At 44.4% G+C, this 26529-nt stretch overlaps 1 protein-coding gene across 2 annotated transcripts in view; it reads left to right on the top strand.

Moving 5' to 3' along the window:
* TDRD12 (tudor domain containing 12) overlaps positions 1-26529 on the top strand; it is a 140902-nt gene that overhangs the window by 45370 nt on the left and 69003 nt on the right. For both annotated transcript variants that reach the window (XM_034788478.1, XM_034788477.1), the window contains 4 exons: positions 7491-7618; positions 12093-12284; positions 16402-16530; positions 24913-25030. In XM_034788478.1, coding sequence (XP_034644369.1) covers positions 7491-7618; positions 12093-12284; positions 16402-16530; positions 24913-25030 — 567 coding nt within the window. The remainder of the gene's footprint in view (positions 1-7490; positions 7619-12092; positions 12285-16401; positions 16531-24912; positions 25031-26529) is intronic.

The following is a 26529-nucleotide window of genomic DNA, read 5'->3' as shown; positions in this document are numbered from 1 at the left end:
CTTGAGGCCACATCTGAAATTCTTCTTCGAGTGCTTGCGCATATCGATTCCAATTAGGTGTGTGCGCGCCACGTGCACGATCGTCGGAGAAATTTTCTACCCTAGCAACACCCGGTGAGTCGGCTGTGGAGCCCCCTGGAGTGGCGCCTTCATGGCTCTGGATATATACCCCAGCCGACCCAGCGCCCCCTCAGTTCCTTCTTACCGCCCGTGACGGTCGTTGGAACTGTGGAGCGCGGCATAGCTGTTATCCACTCTCCCTAGCTTTACCCGTTGCTTCTTGTAGATAGTTAATTGTGTTTTTTAGTTTAGTAGTTGTTGTTGTTAATAGTTATAAATAGTTTTTCGTAGTTAGCGGGGGTTAAGGGAACTTTATTCCCCTCTTTTCCCCCCCAGCGCACAGCCGGGCTTATGCCCAAGGCTCCCGGCTTTAAGCCGTGCGCAACATGTGCTAGGCCTATGCCAACGGGAGACCCCCCATGACTCTTGTCTGAAGTGCTTAGGGGAGTCTCACCAAACGGACAAGTGCAAGATTTGCAAGGCTTTCAGGCCAAGGACGAAAAAGGAGCGGGACTTCAGGCTTAAGCAGCTCCTCATGGAAGCAGCACTTAGCCCGGATCCTCCTTCAGCGCGCCAGATTTCGGCATCGAGTGCCTCGGTGCCTAGTGCCCCAGTGGCTCCTTCCGGTACTGCACCGCGGGCAGACGCGGAAAAGGCGCCTCGGCACCGCGTCCGCCGCAAGCCCCTTGGCGCCGGTCCCTGTCTCTGGGACGTAAAAGGCCCCGTAAAACTCAGGACGCTGCTGTCCAACAGGCACCGGCTACCCCCGCACCGGTGGTAGAGCCACGCCCGGCTTCCGAACGCCAGAGGGTGCAAGTATCATCAGCACCGTTGACTCCGGCGCCGGGTGTACAGCCGTTGAGTCCGGTGCGGACTGGCTCACCGCCTCGTCAGGTGGTGGAGCCCTGTCTCCCTTCTACACCGGAGACTTTTGCCACGGCGAGACACCTCATCGCCCTCACGGAGCCGGCGCCTTCTCAACCCACGGCACCGCATGCCTTTCGTACGGTACAGTCCAGGGGCAAGCCTACCCTGATACAGCCGCCTTCTCCGGGCGTGGACTCGCGGCACCGCTCCCGGTCTTGATGCCGCTCGCAGTCCTGGTACCGATCTCCATCTCGGCGCCGGTCGTACTCGCGGCACAGATCTACCTCGCGGCACCGGTCTTCTTCTCGGCACCGATCTGAGCATCGGTACCGGTCGGAGTCAAGGCGCAGCTCTCGGTACCGGTATGAGCGCTGCTCCCATTCCCGAGGCCGCTCCCGGCACCGAGGTTACAGATGGTCTTCGTCGTCCAGATCCAGATCCGGATCCCAGTACCGACATGCATATCGGCACCATTCTCGATCCCGGTACCATTCACCGGCACCATGCAGAGACCACTCACCGATTGATCGGCACTGCTCGGCACCGTACCAGGACGTTTCCCTGCACCCACGCTCAGCACCGCCCTGGCCCTCGAGATTGGCGTCTCACTCTTCAGAAAAAAAGTGCTCCCCGTTCAACGTACCCTGCTCAAGGTTAAGCTACAGATGACTTGGGTCATTGGCAGGAGGGGGCAGACAACCTTCGACAAGACCATTCGCATTGGTCTTTCTGGACCCCTTGGGCGTATCACCAGGCTCAAAGGGCTCCATTAGCGGCCTCTCGCTCGGCTCACTCTGAGCCCAGGGTTCCTGAGGCCATCATCTCCCGTCCTCCCCCAGGGGGTATGGAGGCTCCGGCCCCGACGCCCACGCAGGAACCAGACCCGGGTGCAGGGGATCCTGCACCTCCAAGTCCCTTGGAGCCGGACCCTCACACAGATCCCTTACCCCCTGAGGCATCCTCCTCATCTTCCCCAGATGAGGCAGTGGCGGGTACAACACCCTCAGGCCCACCTCCTAGATCTTCGTGCCCACCAAGACTTGTTACATAGGGTGGCAAGAAATACGGACCTACATGCCGAGGAGATAGTGGAGGTGGAGGACCCGGTGGTGAGCATCCTTTCATCTGATGCCCCAACGCGGGTGGCGTTGCCCATTATCCGAACAATTCAGGCTAACGCTACGGCCCTATGGCAAACCCCGGCCTCCATCCCTCCAACTGCCAGAGGGGTATAGAGGAAGTACTTTGTGCCCTCTAAAGACTATGAGTACCTCTACATGCATCCCCCACCATGTTCACTGGTAGTCTCATCAGTGAACACCAGAGAGCGCCATGGCCAGCAGGCGGCAGCGCCCAAATCAAAGGACGCTAAGCGCTTTGATATGTTTGGACGCGAGGTTTATTCAGCGGGGGGTCTGCAGCTCAGGGCCGCAAACCAACAGGCGCTCTTAAGTCGGTACAATTATAACTCATGGGTTTCCATGGGTAAATTCAAAAAGTTGGTTCCCCAGGACTCAAGGGAGGAGTTCGGGGCCCTGGTGGAGGAGGGCAAAAAGGTAGCTAGAACCTCCTTACAGGCCTCCCTCGACATTGCGGACTCAGCCGCCAGGACTCTAGCGTCTGGGATAGCCATGCGACGTGTCTCCTGGCTCCAGGTTTCGGGGTTAACGCCAGAACTGCAGCAGACCCTGCAGGATCTGCCGTTGGAGGGCCAAGGCTTGTTCTCGGACAAGACGGACTCTAGGTTACAGAGCCTCAAAGACTCGAGAACCATCATGCGCTCCCTGGAGATGCATGTCCCAGGACCTCAACGCAGACCCTTTAGGCCACAGCCACAAAGGTTCTACCCTCCTCCTCCTTGTCCAAGACAGGACTTCCCCAGAAGGCGGGGACGAGGTGGTAGACGGAGGCCAACCGGGACCCCAACCCGATCAGAACCAGGGCCCCCCTAGGCCACCTTCAGGACCTAGGCAAAACTTTTGAAGCTGCGCCCGAGGACTGCACACCAGCCACTACCCAGGATCCATCTCATTTATTTTGGGATTGCCTCTCCCGTTTCCACCGTGCTTGGTCCCTTATAACTTCGGACTGTTGGGTCCTTCGCATGGTGGAGAGGGGATACGCCCTCCAGTTTTCTTCGTTTCCCCCCTCCCACCCTTCCCCATTCCTCTTCAGGGACCCTTCTCACGTGCATCTCCTTATACAGAAGGTTTTTGGGCTCCTTTCTATGGGGGCCATAGAGGAGGTTCCCCCAGAGTTAAGGGGCAAGGGGTTTTACTCCGGCTACTTCGTGATCCCCAAAGCAAAAGGGGGTCTGCAACCCATTTTAGACTTACGCGGACTCAACAAATTCATAGTAAAGTTGAAGTTCCGCATGGTCTCCTTGGGGACCATCATCCCTTCCCTGGATCCTGGGGACTGGTACGTCGCCCTCGACATGAAGGACGCATATTTTCATACAGCGATCTACCCCTCTCACAGGCGCTTCCTTCGTTTTGTAGTAAACAAGATACACTACCAATTTGTCGTCCTTCCCTTCGGACTGTCCGCGGCTCCGAGAGTGTTCACCAAATGTATGGCTGTCGTGGCAGCATACCTTCGGCGACAAAGGATACAGGTGTTCCCGTATCTAGATGACTGGCTGGTCTGCGGCCGCACAGAGAGCAGGTTCAGGCGCACGTACAGATAATACTACAAACATTCCACGACTTAGGCATTCTACTCAACAAAGAGAAGTCCACTCTGGAGCCGATCCAGAGAATAGAGTTTATCGGGGCAGTCTTAGACTCCACACTCGCCCGAGCTCTTCTGCCAGGCACTCTGTTTCACACCATCGCGAACATCATCCACGGACTCCAGGCCTTCCCGATTACCACTGTAAGGACGTGCCTCGGTCTGTTGGGTCACATGACCTCTTGTACTTGCGTAACCAGGCATGCCAGACTTCGGCTTCGTCAACTTCAGGCCTGGGTGTCCTCGGTGTACCGCCCTTCTTGGGACAGCCTGAACATGGTGGTCACGATTCCGCACTCGGTCTTGACCTCTCACCTGGTGGCTGGATCACAAGGCGGTTTATGCAGGAGTGCCGTTTCACGCCCCACAACCCTCCCTGCACCTGGTCACGGACGCCTCATTTCTAGGGGGCGCTCCCCTTGGGGAGCACCATACCCAAGGCCTGTGGACCGCATCCCAACTAGCTCTGCACATCAATATTCGAGAGCTGATGGCGGGGCGCCTAGCCTGTCAGGCATTTCTCGGTCTCCTGCATGGCTGCTGCGTGTTAGTCCTCACAGACAACACCATGGCCATGTTCTACATCAACAAGCAAGGAGGATCCCGGTCGTCTACCCTGTGCCAAGAGGCCATTCGCCTGTGGGACTTCTGCATTGCCCACTCGATACATCTCATGGCATCGTTCCTCCTTGGAGTCCAGAACACTCTGGCGGACCATCTCAGCAGATCCTTCCAGATGCCCGAGTGGTTGATTCGCCCGGACATAATCTATTCCATCTTCCAGAGGTGGGGATTTCCCCAGGTAGACCTGTTCGCATCACGAGCCAACAGGAAGTGCCATGTGTTCTGCTCCCTACAAGGGCAATCTCTGGGCTCCCTGTCGGACGCTTTCCTTCTAACGTGGAAAGACCAGCCGTTCTACGCTTTCCCTCCATTCCCACTGGTCCACAGGGTACTGTTCAAACTACGCAGAGACCAGGCACGTGTGATTCTAGTCGCTCCAGCTTGGCCAAGACAGCACTGATACACCACGCTTCTGGAGCTATCGGTTCAAACTCCGATCACGCTTCCGTTGTGCCCAGACTTGATCTCCCAGGACCACGGCTGATTGTGTCACCCCAACCTGCAATCGCTCCACCTTACAGCGTGGATGCTCCATAGCTGAATCGAACAGAGCTACAATGCTCACATCCCATGCAACAGATTCTAATGGGAAGTAGAAAGCCCTCTACACGGACCACTTACTTAGCCAAGTGGAAGCGGTTCTCCTGTTGGTGCGACCAGCAAGCCATGCCCCCTTGTAGGCGTCTATTCCTCTTATACTCGAGTATCTCCTGTCCTTGAGACAGCAGGGCTTGGCGATATCTTCAGTCAGGATTCACCTGGCCGCTATATCGGCGTTCCACCCAGGAGAACACGCTTCCTCGGTCTTCTCTAACCCGATGGTTGTCAGATTCCTCAAGGGCTTAGACCGCCTTTACCCACAGCAACACCAACCCGTTCCGGCGTGGGATCTTAACCTGGTTCTCTCCAAGCTCACAGTACCCCCATTTGAGCCATTGGCTACCTGCTCGCTCCTGTACCTATCTTGGAAGACAGTCTTCCTTGTAGCCATCACTTCAGCAAGCGTGTTTCTGAACTCAAGGCCCTCACATATGAGCCTCCGTACACAGTCTTCCACGAAGACAAGGTGCAGCTTTGCCCCCACCCTGCCTTCCTTCCCAAGGTTGTATCAGCTTTTCATGTGAACCAGGATATATTCCTCCCGGTCTTCCATCCTAAGCCGCACGCCACGCGCCAAGACCAGCGTATGCACTCCTTGGACGTGCGCAGGGCCCTTGCTTTCTATATTGAGCGTACGAAACCATTTCGAAAGACGCAATTCTTCGTTGCAGTAGCCGACCGGCTGAAAGGCCTACCGGTCTCCTCCCAACGTCTCTCCAGTTGGATCACGTCCTGCATTCGTGCTTGCTACGACCTGGCTGGTGTCCCAGCGCCACGCCTCACCGCCCACTCCACGAGGGCCCAAGCCTCCTTGACTGCCTTCCTGGCTCAAGTCCTGATCCAGGACATTTGTAGAGCTGCAGTTTGGTCATCGGTCCACACCTTCGCTGCTCAGTATGCGCTGGTACAGCAGTCCAGAGACGATGCTGCATTCGGTTCAGCGGTTTTGCACACAGCGATGTCTCATTCCGACCCCACCGCCTAGGTAAGGCTTGGTAGTCACCTAATTGGAATCGATATGAGCAAGCACTTGAAGAAAAAACGGTTACTCACCTTTGTGACTGTTGTTCTTCGAGCTGTGTTGCTCATATCCATTCCAAACCCGCCCCCCCTTCCCCACTGTCGGAGTAGCCGGCAAGAAGGAACTGAGGGGGTACTGGGTCGGATGGGGTATATATCCAGCGCTATGAAGGCGCCACTCCAGGGGGCTCCACAGCCGACCCACTGGGTGTTGCTAGGGTAGAAAATTTCTCCAACGTTCGTGCACGTGGCGCACGCACACACCTAATTGGAATGGATATGAGCAGCACATCTCGAAGAACAACAGTCACAAAGGTGACTGTTTTTTTTCATCCAAAGTACTTTCGCAGGTTCACCTTAACCAAATTATTACCTGTATTCTTTCCTAAGCCACGATTGAATGCAGTTGAACAGCAGCTTCATATGTTGGATGTGAGAGGGTGCTTGGTGTTCTGTCTGGAAAGAACTATATCATTTGGTTTCTTACCTTGGCTTTTGGTCTCTTACAAGGATCAGATGAAAGGTCAGATGGTGTCTGACATGATTTCCAGATGGATTACTTTCTGCGTTACCATGGCTTATGAAGTGGCTCAAACCACTCCCCCACAGACTATGGGCTCATTCCACAAGGGCTCAAGCAACATTGATAGCTTTCTTCAGCAGTATTTCAATTTTGGACATTTGCAGGCTGCTACATAATCTTCCATGTATATGTTTGCCAAACATTATGTGATGACCATGGCATCTAGGTTGGATGCAAATCTGGGGAAGTCAGTTCTGCAGATATTGTTCAAATAGAAAGTGGAGCTCAGAGTCTCACTACTGCTTGTGTTTCACCTGAGTGGAATTCACATCTGCAACAACTTAGAGGAAAAAACAGTTACTTACTGGTACTGTTACTGTTTTTTGAGATGTGGGTGCAGATGTGTATTTCACAATTCACCCTTTCTCCCTTCTGCATCAGAATTTCCAGCCTTGGGTTCCAATGTGAAGGTAGTGAGGAGGGTCGGGGCACCACCCCCGTATATAGTCATGGAGGGGCTACTCAGGCCAGGGGGCATGAACATTGCTTTGATGGGTACTGCTAAGTAAAGTTCCCTGCTTTGATTCACTGGACACACTTAAGTGGAATACGTGTCTGCATCCATGTCTCAACACTAACAGCACGGATATATGTAAATAACTCTTTTTCCTGGCATACTGCTCTGTTACTTTGGTTGTTGCATTCCCACCACATCCCTCCCATCACTCCATTCCTGACATGCACCTGAGGTGGGGAGAGGGAGTGGGTGGCATAGGGTCACCTATTGTGGCTTTACATCACCCAAGAATTGCCCTTCAACAGGGGGCAAGATTCTTTAGGATAATTTTTCAGCCATTTTGTCCTGCCAGACCTGGAGCCAAAGATTGAGACCATGGACTATATAAAAATGGTTTGAAAAGATTAATAATTGTTATTAATCTCAAACAAAATGCCCCAATGTTATGATTACAGTAATGTTTTAATTGTATTAATATAGTATTTGTGAAAATAGAAAACATTACAAATCAAAGATGAATGTTAACTCTTTTCTTCTAAAATATAGGTGAAGTGATTGTAACTACACCACACAGCCTTTTGAGACTGCTTGAACACCATAGCTTATTCTTTCTTAGACTCTGTCATCTTGTTTTTGATGAGGTTGATAACTTGTTCTCTGAAGCTAGCAAACAAGTGAGTATGGTATACATTCAGATAATACACTACTTCAGTAATATACAACTTAAAAGCCTTTAAAGGGGGTGGAGGACAGTGTATAAATATGAAATTTGTATAAAAAGAAAAATTATAAGCCCGTGATGTAATGCCTAAGTGTGGCATGAATTTAAAAAAAGACAGCCCCTGGATGTGAAGACATATTACGTGGTTTAAAAGAAAGAAACAAAACCCAAACTGCTTTTGCTGCTAAATCTCCACCAATCTTGAACAATGGGTTTCTTTTTCAGATAAAGCAAACGCTTACGTGGGTTTCTCCTCACACCTCTCTCCCTTCTCTTTCCCTTCCACCTTATTCTTGCTGTTCCTCACTACTCTCAGAAGAGTTATGGGAGACCCTCCACTTCTCCAAAGATCAGCTGCTTTTTCAGTGTGGTGGCTACTGACTCTGAAGAGTAGAAAAGGAAATACCTAATTTATGGGACTAGCATGATGTCATCTTAAGTAGATGACTTTCATTCCTGCTACATTCCTCTCCGGTAACTGTTCCATTGAGGTCTTTTCTTTGATTATGACTGGCGGGCCCCTCAGTCTTCATGGCATACAAGGCAGAAATGAGTTCAATCAGACGTTACCACATACCAAATTAAGGAGGTCCAAAATCTCAGTTAGGAAACCTAAACATGTTTTTGCTTTCTGAAGGACATGTAGAAGAGTCCCTGTTTTCTACCCCCTTTCAGAATTCCAGTTTCAGGGGACTTAATTGTTGCGTCTTATACCTCTCAACTTTCTCCCACTCCAGTATCCTCCAAAAAAGTATGAGTCCCCTCTTCTGTCGGCTAAGGGTAGACAAAGGCTAGCTAGCTATCAAGAACTTAACGGTGTAAAACTCAAGAGTCTTCTAGCTTAATTCTTTCCTTAATTCTTTCCTTGTACCCTGTCAATGTGCATGGTTTTTTTTCTCCAGCTCTTTATAGGAGGGGAAGTGTTTTCCAGGCAGAGGAGCCTTTTTAACTTCCTGTGAGCGGACTTAACCTTAAAGTTTTTCTTTGGAACTGGCAATATTGGACAATTGTTCTTGCTCAACAAAGCAGGATCTCCAGAAAGAGACTCTTGTGGGGTGTGAGCCTGTCTTCCTATCTTTCTATTGAGGGAATTATGGAGTTCTCGTAGTACCCAGATGCTAATCTCTCTTTAAGGATAGGTTACCAGAAAGTGCTATGAGGCCAGGAGGTCATTTCCCTGCTTAGGTCCTGCGGTGACTGAGGCTTCTTTAGTCAGAAGTTTTCAATGGAAGTGGAAGGCAGTGTATCTTTAAAAGGTCTCTGACAGAAAGATGGTAGAGAGATTCAAGAAAGAAAATACCTTTAAGCGCATCTTAGCCAATTCTTGAGTTTTCTGCACATAGACTTTTTTGGTACCTAATTACAGATGTGCAAGCAAGGTATCCTTAGTGGATTCTATGTATCAAAGACAATTGGGATTGCCTTTGCCTACTATTAAAATTGTTCTATATATTTTTAGACTTCATAAGTTTGTCCTTTAAAAAATACCATCACATAATTTCCACTTTTGGTTTGGATCTTAATGTGGGACAGGTTAGAACTTTCTGGTCTTCCGAAGTACTGTCTGTTGGACATGAACTTTCCCTTATTTTCTATTCAAACTGCCACTGCTGGCAGTTGACTGACTTGGGCATCATTGTTGACAGCTCAGTCAATTGAATGCAGTTGAAGAAAGCAAAGAAAGTGTTATTTCCATAGAGAAGTGGATGGAGAATATTAAAAGTTTATAATGCCCGGTATGGCCTCAGAATATTGTGTGCAGTATTCGATACCTCATATCAAAAAAGATATTGCCACAATATGTGGTGGGGAAAAAAGGTATGCCACCCTTGTATTTTCCTGATTCTGAGATGTCACCAGGGCTACATTATTGTTCTGTACTGCCAGAGTGGAGGATAGACTTTTTCCCTGAGTATCTTTATTATTCTAATAAAATGTTGACAAACCTTGGCTACTCAGAAGCATTTTTTTCTACTCAAGGCATCATGGTCTTGATGGAAATTGGGAGTGATAACACTTGGGGAATTTCACCTCTTTTTTACACTGTAGCATTATAAGTGTTTCATATAGTGAATTGTATTGAATGTCTCTGCACCAGTTTAAACGTCAAAGTTTAGTCAAGTGAAAGTGAAGGGTCCCAAGCTGTCCCTGCTCCCTAAAAAAGCACTGAATTATATGGACATGCTTTCTTCCTGTCTCAAATTCCAGGTTGGTTCAGCACTGGCCTGTTTTGTCTCCTGTGCGGGTTGTTTTCCTGTGGTAGCAGCATGCCACAAGCTCCCCTTACTTCACCACTGTGATATTGCATATGCACTCTCTTGTCTAGCCTCCGGGTGGCTCCCTCCACCTTGCTAATTACTTGTACTTGTCCACTATTAACTATCTCCCTACTAGAACTTCTATGTTTGCTGACCCATGTCTTTGGGTTTTTCACATCCTTCTGGAGTATCACTTGCCACTCTGTCCTGGCCTCCACGTTCCCCAGACGCCAATAGTTCCTTCTGTCAGGGTCATCCTCTTCTCAGTAGCTTTCTCTGAAGGCACCCTCTTATAGTCTTTTTTTGTTCTTCATCTAAGGCGGGCCCTATGAGATGCTGCCCTGGACAGCTCTTTATAACTTCTGGAGACCATCAGAGACCCAGATTCCTACCATGGTATAGATACTTACCACTGTTGCTAAACACTATCTGGTGATCCTGGGGAGATGACATGAAGATTTTTCTTCAATAAGCAATTCCTTTTTTATTAACAGGGTTTGAGAAGGTGTCTCAAGGATAGGCTGTTTAGCAGAGCCACACTGCTTCTTTCCCATTTTTGAAGCTATCATTTTTGTCCTTTTTGAAGCAGACCTTTTATTGACGGTTGCTTCTTCAGTGGGATTTGTCTTAAGTTTGGATAAGCTATTCTTTTGAGTCCTTGGGAGAAGTATTGCTTAAATTTTAAAGGGACACCAACTTGAAGTCTAATCAGTTTCATCAAATGAATTTGGAATAATTTCACGTCTCTGAACCTCTTGCCAACTTTCATGACACTTGCATTTTAAAGATCTTTTTCTCTGCCTTTTTTCATTGTGAAAGACCCATATAAACTTGAGGGGAAATGTTGAAGCTGGCTATCTATAAAGAGCTTTCAGATATACAGATAAATTGGAGAGAAATGTTTTTCTTTAATCTTTCAGTTATGCTAATGTGTACCGGTAACAAAAGTAGGTAAGTTTTTCATGTAGAATTGTAATTTTTAAATTTTCAGTAACAACCTGTTCTTAAACACTAGTATCACCCCCCCCCCACCCCCGTAAATTAGACATTTTTAAGCATGCATACTTGTTAGTATTTTAGTCAATCCTTGTTCTTCCTCTATTGTGCTCTGAATGGAGTACGTTTTCTCTTAGGAATTTTTTTCCATTAATTGGATATTAAATAAGCACTTGCTTTTGTCCTGATTCATATGAGAGGTTTTTAGAAAGTGCAGTTGTATTTTTGGATGGATGCAACAAAGATAAAACAGGCCCTAAAACTTTCATTGCCATTTGACTTAAACTGTAATCTATAGGTATGTGAGCAGGCTGGTTGTCTGCAGCCAAAAGTTTGTAAGGCGTTATCCAATTATAGAGGTGTCTTAGCTTTATGAACTTCACAGGCTAATACATGTGCACTAGAGACTTGCAAGGGGTGGATTCATCTCTCCCCACAGATTTTTGTGTGTTAGTAATAGTTTATCCTGTAATATCAAAGGATGCCTTTTTTCTAACAAGATTCTCCAAGTGGCTCACCAAAGTAAGCCTTCCACTTAACAGATGCAGCAAACCGTAAGCTACCTGTATTGATTATGGGCTTGTGTACACAGTGCATTAGTCTGCACCAGAGGAGTGTAAATTCGAGTGCTCACTAGTGTGTTGCACACTAACTGTTTCATGTGGACCCTGCTGGTGTACACTAAAAGTCCCCCCTAGTGAGTGCTAATGTAGTCTCAACACACACTAGGAAACTTTTTGTGTATGCCAGCAGGGTCCACATGGGACAGTTAATGCAGGACATGCTAGTTGCGCACTAGAATTTACATCCCTTTGGTGTGGACTAAAGCATTGTGTAAACAAGCCCTATTCCTGTTTATAGGCTGAGAGAAGAGGGACTTATTACCAGGCAGAATTATTCCCTGGTAATATTTTGTCTTTTTACTCTCTTCTCACATACTAAATATCCACTTTCCCCTCTGTTTCAAGATGCTGCTTGACCCAGTATTTGTACTATAAAAAATAGCTCTTCTTTGGAAGTATCTAACAGGGAAGAGGTGTATGGGTGCTTATATATGAATAGCAATTCTTTTGCTTTCTTGCTGGATCAATGCTACTTCCACTGACTTTTTCTGGTCATAGAACGGAACAAAAGAAAATTTGCCAAAAAGAAATTCATACTCCTGTTTTATAGATATTTACTATATTAGAGTATTACAAGAAAACAATTACTATTGAAGAGCGGGAATCGGCACCACATCAGATTGTTGCTGTTGGAAGTCATTGGAGTAAACATATAGAACATTTAACAAAAGAATTCATGAATGATCCTTACATTGTGATAACAGCTATGGAAGAAGCTTCCATATATGGAAATGTGCAACAGGTAAAAACCCAGAGATTATGCTATTCTTCCAAGTTGAAGTTGTTTAGTGGGATTCTTTAATTTATATTTAGTTGCAGTTTGCATTACATTGACAAGTTATGTGCGCACATGTATCTATTTTATTTGATCAAAAATAAGAAAACATTCTATAGTTTTACCATAGTAGGATGTAGAAAAGATAACAAGGGAAGCTTATTTCTGAAATGGTAACAGAAGAAAACTTCAGAATATATGCAAAAATGTGTATGTTCAGTGTTTAATTTGAGATTTTAATAGTACAAAGTCTGTAGATGGATTGCTGAAAATTTCTACAGCTATGCTTTGTAGGGGCTACGCGCTACAGATAAGGTCTTTCATTATTATTTATGACTTATAAGTTTCAGTTAGGGTAACTTTATTCTGCTAGCCCAGGGGTGGCCACCCTGAGCCTGAGAAGGAGCCAGAATTTACCAATGTATATTGCCAAAGAGCCACAGTTATGTCAGTAGCCCACTATCAGCTCCCCCACCCTACTCCCAGTGCCTCCCACCCACCGGCAGCCCTGCTGATCAGTGCCTCCCCCTCCCTCCTCGCACCTCCCTCCCCGCACTTCCTGGTCATCTGTTTCATGGTGTGCAGGAGGCTCTGGGGCGGGGATGGGGGAGAAGCAAGGGCACTGCAGGCTCGGGAGGAGGCGGGAAGGGGTGGAGTGGGGGCAGGGTTTGTGGCAGAGCCAGAAGTTGAGCAGTGAGCAGCCCCCGGCACATTGGAAAGTTGGCACCTGTAGCCCCAGCCCCAAAGTCGGTGCCTATACAAAGAGCTGCATATTAACTTCTGAACAGCCACATGTGGCTCCAGAGCCACAGGTTGGCCACTCCTGTTCTAGCCTAAATTCCCCTTGCACTTTCAGTTGTATGTAATATTCACTTCCTATTTTCTAACTTTTCTTCAGTGTTCTGTTTTATTTATTTAGATATGACACATGGGGGAGGAAATGCCTATCCAGAGCGCTAGACACCCTTAACATAATTTTAAAAATACAGTCAGCTTCCCCCAACACAAATAACCAGCAGTGACATTAAATCAAACAGTATTTCAAGATATTTACTAGGGCTGTCAATTAATTGTGGTTAACTCACACGATTAACTAAAAAAAATTAATCGCGATTAAAAAAATTAATCGCGATTAATCGCAGTTTTAACCATACAGTTAAACAAGAGAATACCAATTTAAATTTACTAAATATTTTGGATGTTTTTCTACATTTTCATATATATTGTAATTTAAATCTGTGTATATTTTTTATTACAAATATTTGCACTGTAAAAACGATAAATAGTATTTTTCAATTCGCCTCATATAAGTACTGTTGTGCAATCTTTGTCTTGAAAGTGTAACTTACAAATGCAGATCTTTTACGTAACTGCACTCAAAAACAATTAAATCTTTAGATCCTACAAGTCTACTCAGTCCTACTTCTTCTTCTGCCAATCGCTAAGACAAACAAGTTTGTTTACATTTACAGGAGATAACGCTTCCCTCTTCTTGTTTACAATGTCACCAGAAAGTGAGAACAGGTGTTCGCATGGCACTTTTATAGCCGGCATTGCAAGGTATTTACGTGTCAAATATGCTAAACGTTCATATGCCCCTTCATGCTTTGGGCACTATTCCAGAGGACATGCTTCCATGCTGATGACACTCGTTTAACACTTTTTTTTTTTTTTTTTTTTAATTAAATTTGTGACGTTACTCCTTGGGGGAGAATTGTATGTCCCCTGCTCTGTTTTACCCGCATTTTGCCATACATTTCATGTTATAGCAGTCTCAGATGATGACTCGGCACGTTTTTCATTTTAAGAACACTTTCACTGCAGATTTGACAAACGCAAAGAAGGTACCAATGTGAGATTTCTAAAAATAGCTACAGCACTCGACCCAAGGTTTAAGAATCTGAAGTGCTTTCAAAATCTGAGAGGGATGAGGAAGTCTTAAAAGAGCAACACTCTGATGCGGAAACTACAGAACTTGAACCACCAAAAAAGAAAATCAGCCTTCTGTTGGTGGCATCTGACTCAGATAATGAAAATGAACACGCGTCAGTCTGCACTGCTTTGGATTATTATCGAGCAGAACCCTTCATCAGCCTGGATGCACGTCCCCTAGAATGGTGGTTGAAGCATGAAGGGACATATGAATCTTTAGCACATGTGGCACGTAAATATCTTGAGATGCTAGCTACAACAGTGTTATGAGAACACCTGTTCTCACTTTCAGGTGATATTGTAAACAAGAAGCAGGCAGCATTCGCTCTTGCAAATGTAATCAGACTTGTTTGTCTGAGCGATTGGATGAACAAGAAGTAGGACTGAGTGGACTTGAAGACTCTTAAAATTTTACATGTTTTATTTTTGAATGCAGGTTTTTTGTATATAATGCTACGATTACAAGTTCAACTTTCATGATAAAGAGATTGCACTACAGTACTTGTATTTGGTGAATTGAAAAATACTATTTCTTTTGTTTTTTTTTACTGTGCAAATATTTGTATTAAAAAATAAATATAAATTGAGCATTGTACACTTTGTATTCTGTGATGTAATTATGATAAATAAATAAATAAAGATATCCTATCTCCTAGAACGGGAAGGGACCTTGAAAGGTCAAGTCCTGCCCCCTGCCTTCACTAGCAGGACCAAGTACTGATTTTGCCCCAGTTCCCTAAGTGGCCCCCTCAAGGATTGAACTCACAACCCTAGGTTTAGCAGGCCAGTGCTCAAACCACTGAGCTATCCCTCCCCCTATATTGAAATTAATATATTTGAAAATGTAGTATACGTTCAAAAATATTTAAAATAAATGGTATTCTATTGTTTAACAGCGCGATTAATCGTGATTAATTTTTTTAATCGCTTGACAGCCCTAATATTTACAAATACCAGCAGTTATCCATACCCTGTTCCCCAAAACCTGGATGAAAAGATGGGCATTGCAGGGTTCCCTGAAGGTCAGCAAACCTGGGATTTTTTTGGATCAAGGAAAACGTGAATTTTAAAGTTGAGGGCTCCTTGCAGAGAATGTCTGCTAGTAGCTCCCTCTTTTATACTGAGGAGACTCCAGCTCCACAGCCTCTGCTGACTGTCACTGCATATTGTTGTGTTATGCAAGGTGCAGTTCTGTCCCATATTTGGTTTCATTTCAGGGAAGGAGTTGGCATACTTAAAGTGCATTCTAGGTTTAGATGCATTACTAATTCCATTGATTTTAAATATAGGAAATGTCACTTGAATTAGTAATACAGGTCTGTCACATCTTATGTGCATTTAACATGCGCGATTTCAACTTTACACGGTCGGCAAAAACAAAAAAAAAAGATAAACAACAGTTTTAATACTATACCTGTAGTGCAGGCGATTTTGCCCGCCATTGAACTCAATGGGGTTTTGGCTATATGCGCTTTATGCTTTTCGCTTTATGCGCTAACCGCGGAATGGAACCCCTGCGTAAGATGAGACAGACCTGTACCTCCAAAACCATAATGCATTCTAAGTGCACCTTCTGTATGTGAATAGAAATGTTTGTACAGCCTGTGCACTGTTGCAAAAATTGGGATGAGCTGAGGTGTTGTTGTTTACCATTTGTAGTTATGAACATTTTGAGGATATCGAGCAACTATTGTATATAGTATAGATATGCCTTAATTGTGTGTAAAAGAATGCATTATCTGTATAGTTACATAAATAGTTACGATACAAAGATTTTATTGGCATGAATTTCGGAGGTAAATTAATAGAAGGGCAGGTACGGTGGTCAAAGGTGCATGATAAATCAATTTATCACATGCATATTGCCTTCATGTATGTGGGTGGGTGCTGGCTGTGTGTACCACATATTATGTATTTGTCATGGCAATATTGCCACCAGCTAAACCATCTTATTTACAACAACTCTAGTACAGCATCTAGGATTAGATAGGTGCAGCTTCATAACTAGTATTGATTTATGTTTTTTGTTTCAGGTAGTACTAGTGCAATATATACATGCACAAAATGCTCTGAGAACGAACAGATATATAACAAAATGATAGTATGTTATGAGGCTTCTTTGTTCTAATTGACCTTTTGTCACTTCTATAAGGTGGTGCAACTTTGCTTGAACTGTGAGAGAATCTCTGTATTACTCCAGATACTGGATTTTACTCCCAGTAAAGCTCAAAAGACCCTGATTTTCACTAATTCTGTAGATGAAACAGAAATGGTCTATAAGGTAAGTATTACAGATATTTAACTATTAATCTATAATGTATGTACTGATGTGGAATGTGTTTTAAGTAGCAAGGTACAATAAGCCATAGTAATATTGTCTTGGCTTCTGAGCAGAGAGGAAGAGTTTGGACTTCTGGAATGAGTTTTTCACTTTGGGAGAGAAATGATGTTCTCTTCTCAGTTCCTTTGCTCAAACTTTCCAAAGACCTTTTTTAGCCATTTATGTAGTACAGTTGAGGTTTCCTAACACTCACATAATATCATGTTTTCAGTTGCAAAAGTTTGGCAAAGTTATAAGCCATTCAGGATGCAATTTTCCATGGTCGATCTCACTGAGGTTGACACTTTTGTTATGGCGGTAAGTTTTAGCAAAAGTTGTTTCCAAGAATGATTCGGAGAAAGTGTTTGGTTCTGTTTTGCCCATGTTCAGTTCTTACAGCCATTTCAGTGAGAGTCCACACAAAAAATTTGGCTAAGTTAAATCTCTGAAAATTGCAATTTATACATGCCTATTTTAATTTTTCACCAGGGATTGGCAACCTTTGGCACGTGGCTTGCCAGGATAGCACCCTGGCAGGCCAGGCCGGTTTGTTTACCTGCCACGACCGGATACAATTGATGTTAATGACAAGAGGGAAGGAAATATTTAGATAAGTAAAAAGGTATTCTAGTCAGCAGGGCTTGATGAAATGCATCCTAGGGTCCTTAAGGAAATAGCTGAAACAATTGCCCACGGTTCTGAGATTATCTTTAAGAATTTACGGAAGATGGTAGAGGTCCGAGAGGACTGGAGAAGAGCAAACATAGTGCCTATCTTTAAAAAGCTGAACAAAGAGGAATTATCAACCAGTCAGCCTAACTTTGATACCTGGAAAGATACTGGTACAAATTCTTAAGCAAATATTTTGTTAGCACGTAGAGTATAACAGGGTTATAAGGAATAGCTAACATGAATTTGTCAAGAACAAATCATGCCAAACCAACCTAATTTCTTCCTTTGATAGGGTTAGTGGATAGGGGGAAGCAGTAGAGGGATATATCTTCATTTTAGTAAGGCTTTTGACACAGTCCCACATGACATTTTCATAAGCAAGCTAGGGAAATGTGGTCTAGATGAAATTACTATAAGGTGGGTGCAAAACTGTTTGAAAGACCACACTCAGAGTAGTTATCAATGGGTTACTGTCGAATTAGGGGGACATACTGGTGGGGTCCCATAGGGATATGTCCTGGCTCAGGTACTATTCAGTATCTTAATTAGTGATTTGAATAATGGAATGGAGAATATGCTCTCAAAATTTGTGGATGACACCAAGCTGGGAACAGTTGGCACTTTGGAGGACAGGGTTAGAATTCAAAATCATCTTGATAAATTAGAGAATTGGTCTGAAATTAACAAGGTGACATTCAGTAGAGACACATGCAAAGTACTACACTTCAGGAAAGATCAAAATCACAACTACAAGATGGGGAATAAGTGGCTAGACAGTAGTTCTGCTGAAAAGAATCTGGGGTTTATAATGGATCACAAATTGAATACGAGTCAATGATGCGATGCAGTTATGAAAAAGGCTAATATAATTCTGGAGTGTATTAATGGGAGTGTTGTATGTATGACATGGGAGGTAACTGTTCTGCTGTACTTGGTACTAGTGAGGTCTTCGAGTGATGTCACTGTGGGTGCTCCACTTCAGGTGTTCGTGCACCCCTGTGCTCGTAATTGGAGATTTGTGGTAGCCGTGTCCAGTTGTCTCTCATATGTGGTTCCCCTTTCACGTGACTTCAGGTGGTTATCTGGTGCTGTACGCCCACCCCCCACTCAGTTCCTTCTCTATTGTCTTTGGCTTGAGTCAGAGAAGCTAGCCAGCACCTCAGGGCAGGTCTTCACTACGGGGGGTGGGGGGGTCGATTTAAGATACGCAAATTCACCTACGCAAATAGCGTAGCTGAATTCGACGTATCGCAGCTGACTTACCCCGCTGTAGGGACGGCGGAAAAATCGACCTCAGCGGTTTCCCGTCGATGGTGCTTACTCCCACCTCCGCTGGTGGAGTAAGAGCGTCGATTCGGGGATCGATTGTTGCGTCCCGGTGGGACGCGATAAATCGATCCCAGAGAGGTCGATTTCTACCCGCCAATTCAGGCGGGTAGTGTAGACCTAGCCTCAGTGTCCTTTACTATTAGCAAAGTTTTCGCTAGTTAGCCGTAGTTTCTTAGTTGTTTAATTCTTCCACGTTAATTTTCTTTTTGGGCGGGGGAGGGAAATCTTTCCCCTTAGATTAGAAGATAGCTTTCCAGTTGGTATCAGTTAGAGGAGAAATTTTAGTTTTCCCTCTTGGGGAGGAAACCCTCCTCTGAGGGGAATGGCCGGTTCCCTGGGCTTTAAATGCTAGCTCACCTGCAGACTTTCAATACCTGTCTCAGACGGACACTCAGTGTGTTTGCTGCCTCGGCAAGAGACACGTTCCTCAAAAGTGCTTGCACTGTCACAACCTAAAAGTCCGGACCAGGAAAGCAAGAGACCTACAATTCAAAATCCTTCTCAGGGAGAAGTCTCTCTCTGTCCGGCCTCTAAGCCCAAAGCAAGGACACCTTCAGGACAGAAGTCACCCATGGCAACCTCTGACAGGGGTCCTGCTTCCACGGATCAGACTCAGGACCACCTCGCTAAGAAGGTGGCAAAAATAAAAGTAAGTCACCACTTCTCCATCCCGGGAATCAGCCAAGAAATAGCATTTCTCAAATGGGTAAACCCCATTGGTACCGCCTTTTCTGTGTCCAAAGTTGTGGGACCTTCAGGTACCGTGGGTACCAGGAGAGCAAAAGACCCCAAGCGGGCTAGCTGTGATACAGGCAATAAGAGGAAACGGAAACCCCATGCTATCAGCACTTCCGCAGATGATGGCGTCACCTAGTGCTGGCACCACTCACTTGGTGCACTCACCGCACCGACAATCATGCTGCAATAGTTGGTACTGACCACTGTGACTTCAATGGTACTGATGCCACCAACATGGCAGCAATTCCTGTGTCAAAAAGATCTCGTTATCATCTCGATGCCGTAGTCTCCTATTCTCGGTACCGACATTACTCCAGCACGCTTGGTACTAAGCCATCTCATCACTCTGCCTCGATCAGTTTCCCCCATTCTCAAGTGATGAAGGGGAAATATGCTCTCCACAACATTCTTCCCCCGTTCATACTCTCATCAGATCAGATCCCCTGCACAGAAGATACTCTGCTGAACCTCAGGATCATCACTGGTATGGGCGTCCATGGATGCCACTGATTTCCTTTCCAACACAGTGGCCATATTGGAGCCCGTGGTTGGCATGCCCCCCCCCATGTTCCCTCCCTTTCCCCCCCAAACTTGCCAGCCCACCCAAAGTGAGCACACATCATTCACCTTCATCTTCGGTACCAGGACTATTCGAACCTACAGAATAGGGGGCTGAAGAGGAGGAAGAATTCTCTGACCAGGAGACGACACCAGCAACCCACTTCTTCTCATCTTTCCCCGATGACCCCATCATGCCACCACCTCCCAATACGGGAGATGATTCCAAACAGTTTCAGGACCTTTATAATAGAGTTCTGAGCTCACTGGTGGTTTCACTGAAAGAAGTCCAGGAAGCATAGCATAAACTCCTAGACATTTTACAGACATTGGCCTCGTCCAAAATCACTCTTCCCATGAGTGATGTGATTATGGAACCAGTTAAGTCAATCTGGCAGACACCAGCAACAATCCCACCTACTTGCAAGAGGTCTGATTAAAAAAATAGGAAGGAAGGAAACAGAGTTCCTCTTCTTGCACCCAATGCCAAATTCTTTGGTGGTGGATACGGTCAGTGAACGGGGCAGATAACACCCCAAAAATACACCATATGACAGGGATTGGAAGAGACTCTATCTTTTTGGCCATAAGGTATACTCTGCCACTCTACACCTCAGGATTACGAAGCATTACTCGCCAAGTATGACCACAGTAACTACTCCAAACTCTCAGAATTTATTCCTGAAGAGAAAAAAGAACAATTGAAGTCCATTCTTTCAGAAAGGCATCTCATTACCAGGACTGCATTACGGACCGCCCTGGATTCTGCAGACACGGCAACCAGGTCCGTAACCACTGCGGAAATGATGCGAAGGGCTTCTTGGTTTTACCTTTCTGGATTTCTCAGAGAGGTGCAATTGATGCTTGAAGATCTGCCATTTGAAGGACCAAAACTCTCTGCAGCCAAAACAGACAAGTCCCTTCACATGCTCAAGGAATTGAGGGCGACACTGAGATCCCTAGGCATCTATATATCTGGGACCAAGAAAAGACAGGGTAAATACTATAACCCGCAGAGATTCCGGTTCACTTCTTATACACAGCCCCGCAGACAATATGAACAACAGGGCTGAAAACAGAGATTTCCAAGGAGGCGACACCTCCCACCGCCATCTGCTATGTCTCAACAACCAACATCTAAACAGCAAATTTGAGACTTTGGTCGAGAGTCTGAGATCCCCCCCCACATCTTTCAGTGTTAGAACCGCGGATCATCTCCCAACCATTTGGAGATTGTTTAACTCCTTTTTAACCAATCTGGCAGTCCATCACAACACTACCACCAGTGCAAGAACTAGAATTAATTGGAGCCTACCTCAATTCTTCTGAGGCGACGCCCTCTCTACCACAACAATTCTTAACTTTAACCAATCTGATCTCCACAACACTAAACAGTCTGCAGGTAACTGCCAGGACTTGTCTGCAACTGTTGCGCCATATAGCTGCCATCACTTTCGTCATCAAACATGCAAGACTACACATACGGTATCTACAATCCTTGCTCCGGACAACCTTTATCCTGCACAGACACAATATAAACAAACACCGCACAATGCCAAACAAGATAAAATACTCCCAACTCTGGTGGACACAACCAGACAACATCTGCATGGGGTGCCTTTTGTACAGAATCCCCCAACAATGACCATCATATCAGACACGCTATTCATAGGTTGGGTAACACATCTGAACTCACATTTTATCCAGGGCTGTTGAGTCCCTTCTGCACATGAATATTTTACAACTATTAGCCGTTCACAATTTGTACTCCCACTTCTTACCTATCACCAAAGGCAAGACCATATAAGTCCTCCCAGACAACTTGGCATGCATCTTTTATGTAAACAGATAAGGGGGGGAGCACTCTCATACTCCCTATGCATAGAAGCCATACAGTTCTGGCACTGGTGCATCACACACACGATCCACCTCACAGCATCATACCTACCTGGATGCCAAAACACCACAGCAGATGCACTAAGCAGGAATTTTTCTCAGGACCACGAGTGGGAACTGGACACGTGTGCTACACTATGTATTCATATAGGAAGATCTAGATGACCTTGTAAACTGGAGTAATAGTAATAGGATGAAATTTAATAGTGAAAAGTGCAAGGTCATGCATTTAGGGATTAATAACAAGAATTTTGGTTATAAATTGGGGACACATCAGTTGGAAGTAACAGAGGAGGAGAAAGACCTCGGAGTATTTGGTTGATCACAGGATGACTATGAGCCGCCAATGTGATATGGCCGTTAAAAAAGCTAATGCGGCCTTGGGATGCATCAGGCGAGGTATTTCCAGTAAAGATAAGGAGGTGTTAGTACCATTATACAAGGCACTGGTGAGTCCTCATCTGGAATATTGTGTGCAGTTCTGGTCTCCCATGTTTAAGAAGGATGAATTCAAACTAGAACAGGTACAGAGAAGGGCTACTAGGATGATCCGAGGAATGGAAAACCTGTCTTATGAAAGGAGACTCAAAGACTTGGTTTGTTTAGCCCTAACCAAAAGAAGGCTGAGGGCAGATATGATTGCTCTTTACAAATATATCACAGGGATAAATATTAGGAAGGGAGAAGAATTATTTAAGCTTAGTACCAGTGTGGACACAAGAACAAATGGATATAAACTGGACATGAGAAGTTTAGACTTGAAATTAGATGAAGGTCTCTAACCATTAGAGGAGTGAAGTTCTGGAACAGCCTTCCAAGGGGAATAGTGGGGGCAAAAGACATATCTGGCGTCAAGACTAGGCTTGATAAGTTTATGGAAGGGATGGTATGATGGGATAGCCTAATTTTGGCAATTAATTGATCTTTGATTATTAGCAGGTAAATTTGCCCAATGGTCTGTGATCGGATGTTAGATGGGGTGGGATCTGAGTTACGACAGAGAATTCTTTCCTGGGTGCTGGCTGGTGAGTTTTGCCCACATGCTCAGGGTTTAACTGATCGTCGTATTTGGGGTCGGGAAGGAATTTTCCTCCAGGGCAGATTGGCAGAGGCCCTGGAGGTTTTTTGCCTTCCTCTGCAGCGTGGGGAACGGGTCACTTGCGGGAGGATTCTCTGCACCTTGAGGTCTTTAAACCATGATTTGAGGACTTCAATAACTCAGACATAGGTTAGGAGTTTGTTATAGGAGTGGGTGGGTGAGATTCTGTGGCCTGCGTTGTGCAGGAGGTCAGACTAGGTCCCTTCTGACCTTAAAATCTAAGCATTGGGGGTTACCAACAGTAGACCTTTTTGCAACTGCACAGAATGCTGAATGTCCGCAGTTTTGCTCCAGAGCAGGGCTGGGCCTTTACTCATTAGGCGATGCCTTTCTTATAAAATGAGACGCTCCCCTCCTATATGCCTTTCCTCCCACCCCTCTCCTAGCGCGGGTGCTTCACAAGATCAGACTGGAAAAGTCCAAAGTTATCCTTATAGCCCCCACGTGGCTCCAACAAACCTGGTTCCCTTACACAGGCAACCTTAATTTTGCCACATCTTCACTTTTGAGTGTTTGACTTTTACATCTCAACACTCTTTTCCAAGTGAGTTTTTGTATGTAATTTCATTTACAGTATGCACATAGTTTCTATTTCAAAAGATGACTAAAAATAGCAAAAGCACAAAGAACACTTAATCAGATATAGCATTCCTTTCTGAGCTCCAGCAAAACATTTTTATCTTCATATTTCCAGCCAAGTAGCATTGGTTTGTCTCATTCCCCAAGAACATTAAAACCCTTGTTTAAGGTTTCAGCTTGACAGTCACTCAGCCAGAATTCTCAGGTATCAGTCAAAAATCATATCCCCTAAGCCAGTGCAGTCCACCTGTCATTGCGTGGCTTCACGGGTCTTATTACATTTGAAAATAACCTCTGCATTTGAGACAAAACAGTGTGGCAACAGTAGTCTACTCGAGAATCTTAATCACGTAATCATTAAGCTCTATCTTTGTAAAATTGGGAGGTATAAAGTAGCTTTTATGCTTTATGTAGTTGAGATAGGACATTTCAAATAGGTGACTTTTCAGTTAATCGTTCTTACATTTTTGCCAGCTTAGTTTACGTTCGACTGTTAGTAAGTGTTTTAAGCCATGTGTGCCAAATTAGTTGAAAAATATTTTAAGTGGAATATTGTTAACAAAAATGTTGAAACAGAATTTTGTAGTACAGGTTGAAGTGGAATACTAATTCAAGAGGACCCTCTTTAAAAATTGATTATTTCAATTATTAAAAACTTGCTATTTAAAGAGATCCATTTTCCTGATTCAATCATTTGGCCTCTGGCAGCTGGCCCTATTACAGTCATTTGTTTAATTAGTGCCTAGATAGAAAATTACTTGACATGCTACACATCTGTGCTTTGAGGTATCAAAAAGTACCAGTGTTCTCCTTTTGGCTGAGTAGAGTTTGAAAGGAAAAAATCTGAATGTGTAATAAAAAATTGCAGATAAAAATAGTAGCATTTATTTCATTATGTGATGCACCCCATGAGCGTTAATATATCTGGAAAATTGTTAAAATATTAGTAGCAGAAAATCCTGTACATGCACAGGATGCAATTTTTGAATACTTTTGATAATTTGAGAGGGTTTTTTTTCTAACTTTAATCAGAATGGAGGACTAAGTCCACAGAAAGTTGAAATCTTCTGTAGAAACTATTTTTGGGTTACCCATGCACTCAAAAAACATCAGACATTTTAGTTGGTAAGACAGCCCATTTCTTCTCAAAAATGTTTAAATAGAGTTCTGATCATTTTTATATCAGAGGATTGACTTTAAATAAGAAAAACATCATATTTATTTTAATAAACAAAAAGTCTGTTTACCTAAAAATGTTAAACTAAAGAATGATTGAAGTTAAAGTTATAAAGCAGAGTTATTTCTAAATAGAAGATTTTGTGGGTACCCCTGTCACATATGAGCCCAGGAGGTATGCAATGTACCAGTAGAACAAGAAGACTTTGTTTCAGCTAGAGTAATAATTGGTAATCAGATTTCATTTGTGTAATATACTTCTGGAAAAACTCATAACTCTTATGTTTCATCATTAGGCAGTGGTGAGTAGTTCCATATTCTGCTTGAAAGCACACAGAGAAATTGAATTTCATTTCAAATATGCTGTAGAGCAATGGAAAAAAAATTTTAGTTCTGGCAGCCATGTTGTGTTAGGTAAGTACATTCCTTTTTGAGTTTGTCATTTAAAATTTTTTGGGGTCTTTGCTTTAACATTGTTTTTAAAGAATATGTCTCCAGCCAGTGGTATTTCATAGTTGAGTCTATATAAGAACTCATGGATAAACGTTTAATTTAGTTACGTTACTAAAATGAGAGTGCAGCTTAAGAATGCCACTAAAAGTTTCATTTGCCAATTCTTGGCTATATGCCACTTTGTGTGTGGATCATGCACCACTCTAAATACTCATTTCTAGGTTATGCCAGATTTTCTACAGGAGGCAACTGGCTCTGAATTTGGTCTGGTGTGGATTAGTAACTCAGATAAAAGCTGCCTCATTCTCAGTGAAGCTGACTCAAGCTATGGAAGCTCTTTGGTAGAGTCACAATATGGGGCCAGGAGGTACTTTTCTTCCCTTTTGTCCCTTTTGTTTCACTGCTGGGCAACTTTTTATAGTGTACTTATTCTTACTGTCTTAAAGTTGAAGTCTTTCCCCCTGTTTTTTAAAACAGTCTTCTTAGCCATTTATGTATTACAACATTTTCATAGTGGTCTATGCTGAGCCTGGTTGCTAGTGCTCATACAAAAGCTTGTCCTTTGATCTCCTGGCTTGCACCTGGGCTTCAGTGGTTGTCTCCACACTTTATTTTAACAGGGAAAAAAAATCAGTCATTTGGATATCAAGTAGTTTGACAGTCAGAATCCTATGCATTCTCAAAAGCACACCTTTGAAAATAAAGGATTGCAAAGCTGTATTTTCATATACTCAAGAAGATAATTTGTGGCTTCATTAAGACAAGTAAAGATTAATTGGTAAAGTGTCTTGTCAACTATACCAGTAAAATGGGATGAATATCCTTGCTTTTCTTTTACTCTACTTCTACTCTGAAAATAGTCTCTTCCTTTTTAATCACAGTGAACAGTTCCAAAAACATTCTCTTTCTGCTTTAATGGTTCTGGAGTCATGAAAGACAGAGAATGTTCTTATAAGAGATTTTTATTTGGCATTTGCTGGCTTCCAAGAATAATATAGTCTCTTCCAGGGGGATGCTGTCATGACTAAAATCTCGATATCAAAAGTCTTCTTAAAAATCTTTTAAGTATCTGATACTTGCTGCAGTGTGACTTGCTTTTCCCAATAAACCTTCGTCAGTAATGCACTGGCCAGATAAATTGGAACTGACTTCCATCTAGATTGACTTTCTCAAGTGCCTTTTAAATTAAATTAAATTAAGGGAGCTATCCCATCTCCTAGAACTGGAAGGGACCTTGAAAGGTCATCGAGTCCAGCCCCCTGCCTTCACTAGGAGGACCAAGTACTGATTTTGCCCCAGATCCCCAAGTGGCCCCCTCAAGGATTGAACTCACAACCCTGGGTTTAGCAGGCCAGTGCTCAAACCACTGAGCTATCTCTCCCTCCCCAATGGGACAATTGAGGGATCTGTATAAAGGCACTTGGAAACTCCTCATAGTTTGAGAGGATCTTGCCTCATAG

This window comes from Trachemys scripta, chromosome 13 (assembly GCF_013100865.1).
Source record: "Trachemys scripta elegans isolate TJP31775 chromosome 13, CAS_Tse_1.0, whole genome shotgun sequence".
Taxonomy (NCBI): Eukaryota; Metazoa; Chordata; order Testudines; family Emydidae; genus Trachemys; species Trachemys scripta.
The sequence above is the reverse complement of the archived record's forward strand: the minus strand, read 5'-3'. Positions and strand labels throughout refer to the sequence as shown.